Below are 13,940 nucleotides of genomic sequence, written 5' to 3'. Positions count from 1 at the left end.
AATTACAGTTGGGATGTTATGTAAGAATCACCCAATGTTCCAAGCCCTAATTTAAGGTGATACACAGCTACCTGGAGCCTGTGGGCACTTCCTCCCATGAGATGTATTCAACCACAGAAAAAAAAATCCCTAACCTGTGTTACTTGTAAAAGCTCATTACAATTAAGCTCTTCACTGTCCTATAATTAAAATAATTATTACAAATAACTGTCCCCTAAAAGTAAGCTTGTGGATACAGATTTCAATTGTGAACCATCTGCTTGTAGTTTCCCACCTTCCGGCATGGGTGGTGATAGCAGTCACACACTCTAAAATACAGTTTTATATAAATTTATCAATACACACAGCATTTGAGTAATGAACACCAGAAGTCTCAGTTTCCTGAGATATTTCTGCATTAGAAAAGACAGATGACTCCTGAAAGGTAAGCTAGCATTTCTGCAGCAAACATTACCCCAGTCTAGCACAGGACATAAAACTTGCCATTTGCACCATTAGGTTTGCCAGGACAAATGAGAGGCTGGGGTGATGTATGGCACAGGAAGGCAACCACAGCTGTTTGCTTCTGCAGAGGAGGACATAGGTGCTCTGCACCTGAGTCTGCAAGTATTTATTAAGCCCTAAACAGTGAGGTTGTGATGTTCAGAACAGCCACTGCTGAAAACCATTATCTATGGATAATTAACTATGTCAGGACACTGAGGTCCTAACATGAGGTCCTCATAATTCCCCACTAAGGAAAAGACAGTACAACATTATTATAATATATTAGTAATATTTAACAACAGGATCATACTATTTGTGTTTTAATAATGAAGGCTGAACACCATAGGCAGATTTAAATTAATATTAGTTTCTGATAGTGCAGTTTAAGCCAAGCTTAGCAAATTCTCAGTTTGTGTTACTACAATACAAAATGACATCTAATTAGAAAATTATTTTATTTATAAATAAAGCATTTGTGTCCTTGCAGGTTAATTATTATTAATGCATTTTTTCTACCATTTGTCAGAAGTCTAAACTTGTTGGGAGGGCAAATGAAAAGAAATAGAAATTCCTATTTTTAGCTTGACTAAAATAATTCACTTGAACTTTGGAAGCCCTTGTATTTTTTCAACCAATTTTTAGAAACAGCTAGGAAAAAAAAATTTCATCACGCAATAAAAAGGTTTTTTGACACATGAAGACAAAAGCTTCAGGCCGTTTATTAAGACTACTTCCTACTGTGTTGGGCTTTGTTTTATCTCATAATTAAAATCACACCTGAGCTGGGCCATCTGTGAGAGTGTATTAAGTTTCTTACAAAACATGAAAATCCTTTCATTTTTTCCATACAAATGCCAATAAATCTTGTAGGGTTATTTTATGTGTGTAACACAGAAAAATAATATGCTTAAATAAAGGCCAGGCTTTGAGCAAAACAATGAACAGGCAAACAAAATTATTTTTCTGTATTCATCTTCAACTGCCCCTCATAATAATTGATACATTCTTAAAAGCTGTATGCTTAATTTTTTTAAAAAAAAACCACATTTGACAGCATGCTGTTTTCTTACGGTTTCTTTTGTAGGATAAAAATAAGAATTAGTAAAACTTAAAGGAAGACTTTTCCCTAACAGTTAGCAATTTAGAGTATGCAGAAAAAGTCAGACAACACTTTTTAAGCTCACCATATATGTTAGCATGCTAATGCATATGCTAATAGATTCCAGTGAGAAAAAAGAGAAGTTACATATTTCATAAACATAGGTATGTCATAAAGTTTAAGGGGGATTTAGTTTTCTTTTGTTGGATTTTTGGTTTGGCCATTTTTTTTGTTTGCTTTAAAATACTCTGATGAAATACCCAGAGGAGTTCCTTGTACAGACAATGTACACAGCAAGAAATTCTAAGTATAGACCAACTCCATCAATAGAATGTCTTCAACAAAGTACTTCTGTCTACAGTCACACTGAATGACGAGAGGACCTGAATTCATGCTAAAAGTCAGAGGAACAAAGAGTGGCTTGCCTTGCACATGTGAAAATTCACATACATGATTCTATTTACATTGTTTCAAGCTGTTTTCCTTCCAATAAACTATAAATGAAATGATATTTTTTTCATAATTCTGCTGAGTCACGAACCAAATGCATACCAAGATCTCATTTCTTAATCATGTAACTTTGATTACACAATTAAATTAGCACAGTATTATTGCAGTCAAGCAATCCTCCTCAAAGTTTTATACTTCTCAGCCAAGGCAAATGATAGAATGGCTGTCTTAGAGAAAAATAGGTCAGAAGGCCTTAAAATGGCAGCGAAGAACAGTGATTCTCCATCTCAGAGTAAAAAAAGAGCTAGGTGTGGGAACATTTTGAAGCCAAATATTATAAAATGTATTTCACCCCAAACCATTTATATTCAAGTACAATAAGAGAGACAAGCAGTATCGATGACTTGTTTTCATGGGCAAATTGAGCAAGCAAATGGTCAACAGCATTCAGCACTCCAATGGTTTCACTAGATTTAAACTGCACAAAGGCCTTGCCCCATGCTACTTGAGCATAAAATTAACTATTAACGAGCAGAAAATTATAACCCCCATTCTTTTGTTTATTACAACAACATTAAAATCAAAATTTTTTATACATTTTGAAGCATCAAGCTTCAACACTGATCTGCACAACCTATCACAGATTTTAATCCCTTTTATATTCATGTATATTTGAGCTACAATTATTTTTATCCTTGGAAATTCATTTGCCTCATAATGCACTTACTGGCAAACATTTGAGTTTGCATTGTTTTAAATTACTTATTTTACATCAAACAAAACTCTAAATTCTGTGTCATAAATAAGAATAAAGTCACAAACCAATTCCTCAATTCCTTGTTTTTCCAAGTGTTTTCTGGAATCTAATGACTAATACTGAGGCTATTTTGAAAATTCAGTTTTTCTTGGGTTGATAATAGAACATATTGAGTTATGTCAAGCAAGAAACAGCAACATTTTTAAAATGTGTCTGCCTGTGAAACTAAGTGGTTTGGATTCAGCTCTGAAGTTGTTTTCTCTCCAGTTATGTTGCAGCTAATTCAATCCATTTTTATAAAAAACAATTTTTTGCTTTTTACAAAAACTTCATTTTTCTTTCCAAATGCAGACTGTTCCTATCAAAGATGACCAACTAAGAAATAAAGGCACTTTTTTCTGAAAAAAATGAAAGTTTTTCTCATTCAATTGCATAAAAATTTTCTTATGAAGAGAAAAAAAGATAATTACTTTGGCAATGACTATTTTATGTGGCAAATTAAAGACACAAAGATTTCTCAAATCAGATGTGTCTCTTTCTGCAACAGTATCACAGTCAAAAGACTGAGATTCCACCACCAGAAAATCTGAAGGATATTCATCAGGACCTGTGCTCTAATTCTGTTCTCAGTCCCACTAACTTAAATCAAGAGTAACTCTCAAACTCAGCAGCATTGCAATGGTGCAAAATGAAGCCAGGAAGAGACGATGATGACAATAATCCAGACACTTTCATATGATTTTAAACAAAATAAAGGTTACAGTTTTGGATACTCAGCAGTCAAATCATCTCCTAAGAACCCAATATTGACATCTGAATTCTCAGAGCTCTCTCCTGTCCCCTGCGTGAGTTTTGTACACACACAAACTCACGAGAATTTTGTACACACACAAACTCATGAGAATTATGCTACAGCAGCTGCAGGTACCCCTGGCTGTGATGCAGAACCCAACTGGGAGCACCCCACAATAGAAGACTTGATCTGGCAATATTTATGCATAGTCTCTGTATACAAGTTGACATCCTACAGTGTAGAAGATAATAACACACATGACCAGGTGAAGCAACCCCACATTAAATGGGTATTCCAGCAGCACCTAGAACTTTCCCCCTTCTCTTCTGTGGGAGATAAGGAAAGGATGACACCCAAAATGAACTTTGGGAACAACACCTCTGCATCTACTCTTGAGGCAATCCTGTTTGTACACTTTGCCCAAGGCTCTGCCTAATGCAGACCTTCCCTCTAAATAAACTAAACAAATAGAAATATTGGGCTCTCATCAATTGAAACATAGTGGTTTCTTCTAGGAATAAACCAAAATGTGTGCTGCTGACTCTGGGAAAAGGATGGAACTCTAAAAGATATTACAAGACACATTTACTGTAAATTCCAAGGGAAAACAAATAAAGAACATACATTAGAAGTGTAGTGATTTTCAGGCTGTAACGAGCCTTCCTTCCCCTTTTTAAACATATAACAAGTCTAATTTACAATGTCAGCACTATTTTGAAAATGTTTTATTTCCTGCATAATGAATAATCAAAAATAATTAAAACTGAATGAAGACTGTCAAAACAAGCAAAGAATATAAATTTAAATGAATTATCCTACTGTTTTTCATTATTGTGTTTGTTCATTTTCTCCTCAATTGAATTCATAACATTTACTCATTCATAATGGGTCTGTACATTCACATCTGCACAGTGGTTGCCTATGGAAAAGTATCAGCTTTCAGTATTCTTTCTCATGTGCCCTCCCAGCTGTAAATGAGGTTAGGAAACAACACCATAAACACAGAAGGCCTTAAGAAAGGGAAAAGAGTGGAAGAATAAAAAGCCTCTCAGGAAATTTGATTTGCACTTTGGTTTTACTCTTAAAGGAACATCCGAAGTTTAATAGCATTTAAACTATTGAAATACAATATATTAAAGGAAGACGCAGCAGAATAAGACATTATATTCTATGGTAGTCTTGTGTTATTGCTACAAAGAGCAAAATAAGGCATTATAGCAATAATAAAAGTGTATTACTAAAATAAAAATAGCACTGAATGCCAATGTCATTGTTCTGAGCGATGGGCTGCTTTATTTTTATTACTGCCCCTCACTTTTGTTTCTTTTTTAAGAAATTAGTGTTTGCAATTCCTTCAGCAAAAAAAACAGGACACACACACAGAGATGTCATAAATAATGCCCATATAAACCCATGCTAATTTATTTAATGTGAAACTCCAACACAAATTACTTAGCAGTGAAATTGCACCTCCTCTTCTTGTGTATGTGAAATAAAGGCGAACAGATGTGCTTTTCCAGACCAAGCTATGGCTACAATTAAACCAACAGTCATTTTACAAACCAGCGAGCTATTTCATGTGCCTCTACAGTGCTAATCATCTTTTCCCCACCAGCCCAGCCCAACAGAACAGCGAGTTATTTATAGAGTTATCTATCTTGCACTTTGCAGATGATGCCTAACATTATGACAACAGTGAAAAGGTCTCCATACCTGCCTACCTAAAACAAGTTTCTGTAAAGTAATGAATAGAGACAGCTTGGGGACTATCCACCTGCACCGCCTGCCTTTTACTGCCTGCAAAGTGAAACCACCAGGGACTGGCAGAAGGTACTTGTCTGACAGGGCCAGGACAGCCTTTCTCCTCAGTGACAGCCTGGGCCTCGCCTCTTAAACCTGACCCACCATAATTCCTTCACAATGCAGCAGTGAGGCAGCTGACAGTAGCAGCTGCACCTCCTAAGCGAGATGGATGGAATTTTCATAACTAGTTCCCCAAGTTACATTTTACCTTCAAGATAATTTATGAGCTGCTGTGGAGCCTTGAAGAGACAATATGCTTGCCATAAAATTAACTGTAACAGTCTTGTAGGTTATAATTAACACTGGGAGGGTAGCACCAACTGGATGAAACACATGGCATAATTGATGGTGAAACTGGAAATTAAGGAAGCTAACAATATCATTACTGTGCACATCACTTTAGTGAAACCTATGCTTTCCAGGGGTTAATTACAATCCCCTTCCAACGTACACACTCTGACGGGGAGTGGATGAGTGTCACAGCTAGGAGGAGGCAGGTTTGCTGGCAAGGCCACCTTGCACCTGGACTGATGTATATATTGTTTTTTTTGCCTGGAAGAGATATACATGTCAAAGCAGCAGCACCAGCACCTGAACATCTGGCAGCAGGCACACTGTAGCTCAGAGATAGATGATTGCTCAAGCCTCATAGAATATTTCATTTTCACTGCAGCCAGCAGACTTAATGGCAAAGAAGAAAAAATCCTCTGTGAGATTTCACTTAATGACACACATTATTAATTTAAACGACTTGAGCAAAGAAAAACATTTTAACTTTATATTGCTGTAACTTAGCAGCAAATTAAGATTCTTTTTCATCAGTGTATTATCATTTTGGTTTATTACATCGGTCTTTGGAAACATGCAAAGCCATCTTTTTAGAATCTCACCTTTCAAGGGAATACTGAACTGAAGATGCAATGCTAGTGAGCTATTTAATCAGAAATAATATTATTAACTGCTGCCATCTTTGGGAAGGCAAACATGCAATTTATGTACCTGTATCCAAGACTATTCTCTAGCCAAGGCTTAAAGAACCATTAGTGAAATTTATTTTTTTAAATCCTTCAAATTATTTCAATGAAACTTTTTTTTTTTGTCCCTGGACAACATACGTGAAAATGTACAGATAAATGATGCAACAGTGTCACCTACAGGCAAGCAAAACAGTCAAAAACCTCCTCCAATAGTGCACCCTCTTACCTCTCAAATCCTTCTCCTCCCCTGCTTTCCCTTCTTCCAACCTCCCCCTCAATCCCTAATAATACACAGCTGGATTTGGGGATTATCCATATCTCCAAGTAGAAAAAGACAGGCAAATACCTAAACTGCTTTCAGGATGGTCTAATATCAAATACTTAGATCTTTTCTGCAGTACACCATGCCTTACAATACACATGCTGTGCAGCCAGCAAGTCATCTGCACTGGAGTGAGTACTTGGATTGCTTCACCTCTCCTGAGCACTTGTTCAAATTCATATTAACTACCTGGTCAAAAATAATTCTGATAAAAATATTCTTTATATCTCAGGAGCACCAAATGCTGACATTATTGAATATGAGGAAAAAATGAGAAAATGTTTACTTGCCTAAAAACAACTGATAAAAATTTTAACAGTAATGTCCAAACTTGTACAAAAAACACCCTCCAGCATAATTTGGCACTAAATCTAACTCAAGCATATTATAGGCATAATTGATGGATCCATTTAGCTTACCCTTGCAGAAAAAGTAGAACATTGATAGCTCTTAGAATTCTCAGAACTCTCATTTTCCAACAGAATACTCTTTTCTCCTAGTATTAGTGCCCTCACTTTAGCACTCAATAGACTTTCCTTGGCTTCTCCCACAAACTCTGCATTTTGAGATCCTGTTTCCCAATCTTTTTGATACTGTCAAGATATCTTTTGTTTCAATTATTTCTTAAATACCTGCATATTTATAGCTGCATATCTCTGAAAGAGTTCTCAGTTGGCCAAGTTTCTCAAGTAAGTTGCACAGAATTACAATAGGATTTTCTTCTATTATTACTACATATGCTCTAAGCACTGCTCCCATCTGAGGCTGTTGTCATTTACCAAAATATGAGCATTAATATGAAAACAGTTTATGTTCTGTAACAGGTCCCTAAGTTCTCTGTTTTTACAGAACCTCTTAAGAAATGCCAACTTCCCTTTTTAGCTATATTAAAACGTCAGCATAGTTCATAATTTAATAATTCCACAGCAATGATACATTCAGTGTTGAAAATTCATACAAAATAAATGGAAGAAATAATAGTAGCCAAATCAAACTTTTTAAATGCCCAAAAGATCTCACTAGCAGTGAAAATAAGTAAGTAAATCAAATCCTATTCTCTGGTTTATCTTAGTTTCTCAGATCAGTTGATACATTGCCAAGCCATTCCTTGACCTCCTTGTGGACGCACTTCCCTCTCACCAATCCTGTTAAGATTGCCCAGGAATTCAGCCTCTCTCCCATGTGCAGCCTCTCTGCATGTGCTACCATAACTTTAGTGCAAGCAAACTGTAGAGCAACACAACAGAGAGATCTTCTTTTTCACCCACAGTAATCCAGGACATTCGCTGGCTCATCACCACCACAGCCTAGACTGCTCACAGCATTGACAGCACCTTGCTCAGTTTCAACATCCATTTAATTTTTGGCTGCTCCAGAAGTGCCAGCAAGGGTACCAATTAGTGTCAGTGTGTGAGACACACACCTGCCCACCAGGGCTGGGGAACCGATGCATTTTACATAGGCCATCAAACACAGATACCCAATGGGAATCATCTTTGGCACTACCTACCTGAACCATATTTAAACTGCTGACCTGAAAACAAAAGGCTTTGTATTTCACTGCCCATCCCTGGAGCCATCAAGTTCTATATAGGTGGAAAAACTTTAATAACACAAGGCTGACAGCCTTTAAGACTTAGTCATGAACTTATGTAAGCATCTGTTCACTTACACTCATGACATGACATGATCAGCCCCATTTGGCTGGGTGAACCCTTCAAGTTACCCTCTGTTTTGTCACCATTGGTAATGTATACAGATTATTTCACACACCTCCAAATTAAATATTTAATTCAGCATTATGACACGTAAAGCTGTCATAATAATGGCACTAAAAATCATTGATCCAGTTTGGATAAGGCTTCAATTCTTTTACAGAAAAGAGAATTCTGTCTTTAGACTCTTGATTTTGAATGCCTAGTTTTAGACATAGTTTCGAGTCCACAATAAGTTTGCCAGTAGTTTAATGGATTTTACATACCATGACATTAGCACATTTTGCTGAATGAAAAGGAAAGAATGGATTGATATTGCAGAAGAAATAACCTCAGTGGATAAAGTAAAATAAATTTATGATAATTTTTCATTCATTGGGCCACTCACACCTTATCTGTAGTTTTTAACACCAGGTCTTTACTTAATGTGGAAAGCTACAGAGCACAGTAAAACACACTGAATTCTCCCAGCCTTTCTCCTTTTCCCTGCCTCTGGTAGACACCATTCTCTCCTAGAGAAAGGATGACAGCAGATGCTAATGCTACTTGGTGGTTCAACTGTCTGTTGATGTGGCTAACACTTGGTCTCCACAGATTATAAATTTGTCACCTCTGTGATCTAGTCAATCTCCAGTACCCTGCAGCCTGGAAATGCAATAATCTCCATTTCCAGCATTCAGGTCTCCCAAAGGTAGTGAACAAATCATTGTCAAGCCACTGGAAAAACAACACTATCTATCTTTCTTGTACTGCAATTATGAAAGCTTACATAAATAAGGACATGTCACCCATGCTGACTTTAAAAGCCTGTCCAAGTAAAACCAAACATAAAATCATAAATAACTGAATAATCTCTGATAGAGTAGAAAAATTCTTTATTACATTTTTTTTAAGCTTTAATTGCACTATAAATAAGGACTAAATTTGTGTAATTTTCCTGTTTTGGAACTGCCATTGAATTATTTGATAAACTCATCTAGCACAAGAAAAAAAAAATTAAATCAAAACCAAAAAATGTCAATGTTTCATTTGGTAGTTACTCTGGTATAGGACGATGCATCTGTCTATGGATTTTAGAAGTGAACTATTAAAATTAAACTAAAATGATAAAGGAAACACTCAGAGTAAACAATCCCTATGAAGTGCCTAATGACAGAGTCTGACACAAACAAAAGCCACACAGAGACACTGAGCTTAAGTTCTGCAGCTTTTCTTAGCCTGCCCTGTTACACCATTTGGTTTAGGTTGCTACACCACACAAGTTTTTTTGCACCATATATCTGTGAATATAGTGACATCACAAGGTAAGAGGCAGGATTTTCTCTAAGTAGCCACAGCTTGTAAACACATAGTCTTTCCAAGGGTAAAGGGTCAAGACAGTTTTAAAGGAACAGCTAAACAGCAGCATTTAATCAAGCTGCATTTCCATTGTTCTGAAGAGCACTTGTACCTATTGATCCCAAGCTTGGCTGCTTCAAAGACTCCTCCATACAAGGAACACAGGTGAAAGACAGAGGCAGAAAACAGGAAGGGTCATGAGGAGCAAAAGAAATCTGGCAATAAGCAACTGGAGAAAAGTCAAAGGTCAATCAAGGCAGCTGATGTCTAAGCATAACTACAGCAGGAAACCTGACAACTTCATCCACGTTGCAGTTTTCCCCATTCATTTGAAAGCTGCAATACTTGTTTTCAGTCTGACTCAAAGCATCTTCTTGATTAAAATAGAGTATTCAGGATTACTCAGCCACAATTTACTTTCCAAACATTGTCTAAATATATTTACATTGTGAAAACCTGTTTAGCTTACATGCTGGTGCTGAACAGTTTCATTTTCTTCTTTTAAGAGCATTCACACACTTACATCTAAAGCATGAATGCCAAAGAATACAAATGTAATTTTGTATTTTTGTCCCTGTGATTTCCAAAATGGTGAATGAGAATTTTGGTGTACGCTCATTGTGAACTTACTGAAATCCATTGTCCAGAGAGGACAAATGTTATCAAAAATCACACTGGAGATCATTCAGCTGTATGTACTGAGATCCTTACTAAGATCAGAAATATGGATGCTGCATTCCACAACAGGGAAACCAAAAAAATCTGTCAATTTTCACGTTACACAAAACAACCACAACCCTTAAGCAATGCAAATACTTCCCCCCACTCTCTGACAAACTTTGATACCTCTGTAGTATTCAAAATCTCAGGAAGTGGTGTGGCTCCTATTGTAGTATTTTCTGAGGAGTTCACATTATTTCATATACTTATCATCTTGCTAGGTCTGTGAGAGTTAAAAAAAAATTACATATTTTTTTAACTAGTCTTTGAACTGGTTATCACATTTCATTTGAAAAACAGCATTCATGAGTTCCTGAAAATGCACAAAGCCTGTGACAGAAAGAAAAAAAAAAAGCTCTGGTTTTTCCAAAGCCCATGTTTACTTCTTAACCCATCAACATTTCCTCTGCTACAGAGGAAACACGGTCCTTATTTCCATCAACACCACTTTCTCCTACTGGAGCTAAAAAGAGTAAAATCGACCTCTATTACTCCTTAATTATGATATAAAATTCCAAGGTATAAGGAGGTTAAGCATAAGAAGAAAAAAATTAACTTTTTCCTCAAAAGAGAAAATAAAATATATAAAATCTTCCACTTTTTATCTTATTTAACATGCACACTATTTTAGGCTTCCACTCTAAGGTTCTTCATTTTTATTATTATTGAAGAATTGAATATAGAATATTCAAATATAGAATTGAAGAGTGTCATCCAGATTAGGACTCAATTTTCTCACTAGGTACTTATAATTTATATTCCTATATAAATATCAACATAAAAATCCAGATTTCACTGTTGAGTACCTAAGATACCTTTGTAATATAAATGTTCATTGTAACTAGAAAAAAATACATATCTTTAAATTGTTATATAAAATTGTGAGATCTAAGAAGAGGTTTGACAAAGGCAAAAAATGCTGAGGAATTATAGCTCACATCTGACTTGAAACCTGAAACTAACATGATTTGTCACAAGAGGTTCTTTCTTCCACTGCCATGCAAAAATGCAAGAATATAAAAATTCTTGAAATATAGTGACCCAGTCTACAAAATATTATGAGTTATAGAATGACCCCATAAAAAGAGATTTTTTTGCTATGTTATTTTAATGATGCAAGGTTATAAGTTATTGATTTTTACAAGATATAATCAATTAACACTTTTCTGCTGTTTATCTCATAAACCAGAAGAATTTTGTAATTACTTTGGTACAGATTATTTATCGAATGTTTATTCTGTTTTCACTATATCATTAGATAATTATTTAGAGAGAAGTTAAGATTTCAGAATTTGGATAAGTGGCACAACTATGAAAATTCAACAATCAAATAATTTTATCAAAATTTCCACTTCATTATATCTGTCTCCAAAACTTTACATTTTCTGGTATCTGACTGAATTTCCCCTAAGAGAAATGGCACAATTTCACTGAGGGAAATAGCAACATGAACATCAGAGTCTGTGTTATACTAAAACCATTTTGGAGTAATACAATTTTTCCATTTGAAAACCCCATACTTTAGCAATGGTTTAACTAACCGTATTTTTTCCTAGCAGCCAATATTTTCAATGCAGTTATACACTACCCTTTAAATTAATCTCTTGTTGATTTATTGAAGACAAATTAGTTTGGTAGTAAATGTACGTCTATCAAAAATACAACAAAAACCTACTACCAATTAAGTGCAGTATGTCATGCAAGCATTAAAGACAATGCTATTATAACATGATACAAGTTCTATTAGGAGAAATAAGAGCTACAATTTTATTTAACTATAGCCCAGCTCTCTCAGGTACTTCCTGATCAGGAAAAGTGCAACTCTCTCTCTTGAAATTCAATTCAATTCTCTCTCTCGAAATTCAAGTACTTTGTCTTTTTCCCCTTTTTCTTTGTGACATAACAACTTTTCTGGTTCCAGTTAAAAAGTAAAATAAAAAATGTCAATAATATCATCAACAGGGAAAAATATTAAAGCCTTTTTTAAAAAAGAATCAGGTGCAGATATTGAACTGTACTTTCTCATCCTTTGTCTCACTTTTCAAATGATAATTTCTTCCACAGTCACCATTAAATCTTGATCTATTCCAGCTCTCTGTATGGGTCATTGATTCTAGATGTACCATGGTTATTTTTAAATGTTTCCCTTTCGTAGAGAAAAAGAGGGCTGTCTAGAGCCAGATGGGTAACTTCACACTTCATTTATCAAACCCAATGCATTAGACTCCTCCCTCTCTTTCCCACTATTGCTGTTAAATTTCCATATAATTTGGTAACAATTTTCATTATCATAGAGTGACCCTAAAAAGTCTATCCAGGTTTGCACGGTTAGTCCAAAATTCACAGCTGTTCCCTTCACCCTCTGTTTATTACAGTAGAATCTGAGGTTCCCCTACTTTATAAGCTGAACAGTGACCTTCTGTAAGCAGAGGTCAATAAGGGGTCAGTTCAAAGGGCTAGAGCAGCTCTTTAACAGCTATAACAACCTGTCCATCAGGCATTATCATGCAGTATAAACAAATCTGGGGCTTTGGAAACTCTGGACCATTTCTGTTAACACTCAGAGGACAGTCACTGAGTCCCACCTGAAGTATTTTGGATCACTACCACTCAGAGAACAACATGAATCCCTGGAAGACCTGCTCAGATACTTAAGAGACTGATGACATCTTTGCATCACAAGTCTATGAAATGGTGAGTGCAACACTAAGCACACTACCATGAGTTTTGGGCTGTGAAGCTGAAATAAAATCTTAAAGAGTCACTTCAGCTCATTAATATGCAGAAATACTGGTACAACTTCAAGTAAATAACACAAAAACATGCTTGAACTCAGTAGGTACATACCAGAAGAGTTCATATTCCTTTCTCTGGGAAAGGCTAAAAATTTCCAAAAGTTCAGTCAGTTTGTGTTACCAATTCCCAACTTTTTTTTAAAGTCAGGTGTTAATGACACAAATAAAACACAAGAAAGAACAGAATGACTACATAACTCTACAAAGACCAAGTGCAGAGTGAAGTTTTCTGCCAGCTGCCCTCCCTTCATTGACCTAAATTTCTTGAAGTTGTACTGTTCATAATCTGCTCTCTAATGCACAATGTAAGGTAATTAGAGTCATCTGTATTTAACTTCCACAGGAAAAAAAATTCTATTATCTAATCTAGCTGATCCCCTGATAGCCTGTTGAAAGTAAAGTACTGTAACCTATTGCCTGCCCTTTGACAAGTGCTAATTATTTCCTGTCCAAGCACATTTTTCTCATGTAATTCCAAAGTACACAATAGACTGATCTCTAAAACATGGGCAGCCCTGCTCGTACCACGGCGGACGTTTTATAACTTTCAGCACGGTGTGCTCCATGGCTGCCACAGCCAGTGTTTCATTCCAGACAGCGAGCCGAGGCTTTGATGGAGCCAAGTGAGGTGTATGGTAACAGTCTCTTTACGCAGATCATATGGATGAGACTCCCAGATAGGTCA

At 35.9% G+C, this 13,940-nt stretch overlaps 1 protein-coding gene across 10 annotated transcripts in view; it reads right to left on the bottom strand.

The window, feature by feature from the left end:
* The window catches only part of FTO (FTO alpha-ketoglutarate dependent dioxygenase), a 226,295-nt gene that overhangs the window by 112,370 nt on the left and 99,985 nt on the right, over nt 1-13,940 (bottom strand). Inside the window, exon 9 of one of the 10 annotated variants that reach the window (XM_085589603.1) lies at nt 1-13,940. This exon is cut by the window's left edge and continues 16,105 nt beyond it. The exons of the other annotated variants lie outside the window; for them this stretch is intronic. Within the exon in view, the coding sequence (XP_085445729.1) occupies nt 13,841-13,940 (100 nt within the window). The 3' untranslated portion in view covers nt 1-13,840. 10 annotated transcript variants of the gene reach the window in all.

The sequence above is a fragment of the Lonchura striata genome, chromosome 11 (assembly GCF_050655825.1).
Source record: "Lonchura striata isolate lonStrDom1 chromosome 11, ASM5065582v1, whole genome shotgun sequence".
NCBI lineage: Eukaryota > Metazoa > Chordata > Aves > Passeriformes > Estrildidae > Lonchura > Lonchura striata.
Note: the sequence above shows the minus strand (reverse complement) of the source record. Positions and strands in the feature narration are given on the sequence as shown.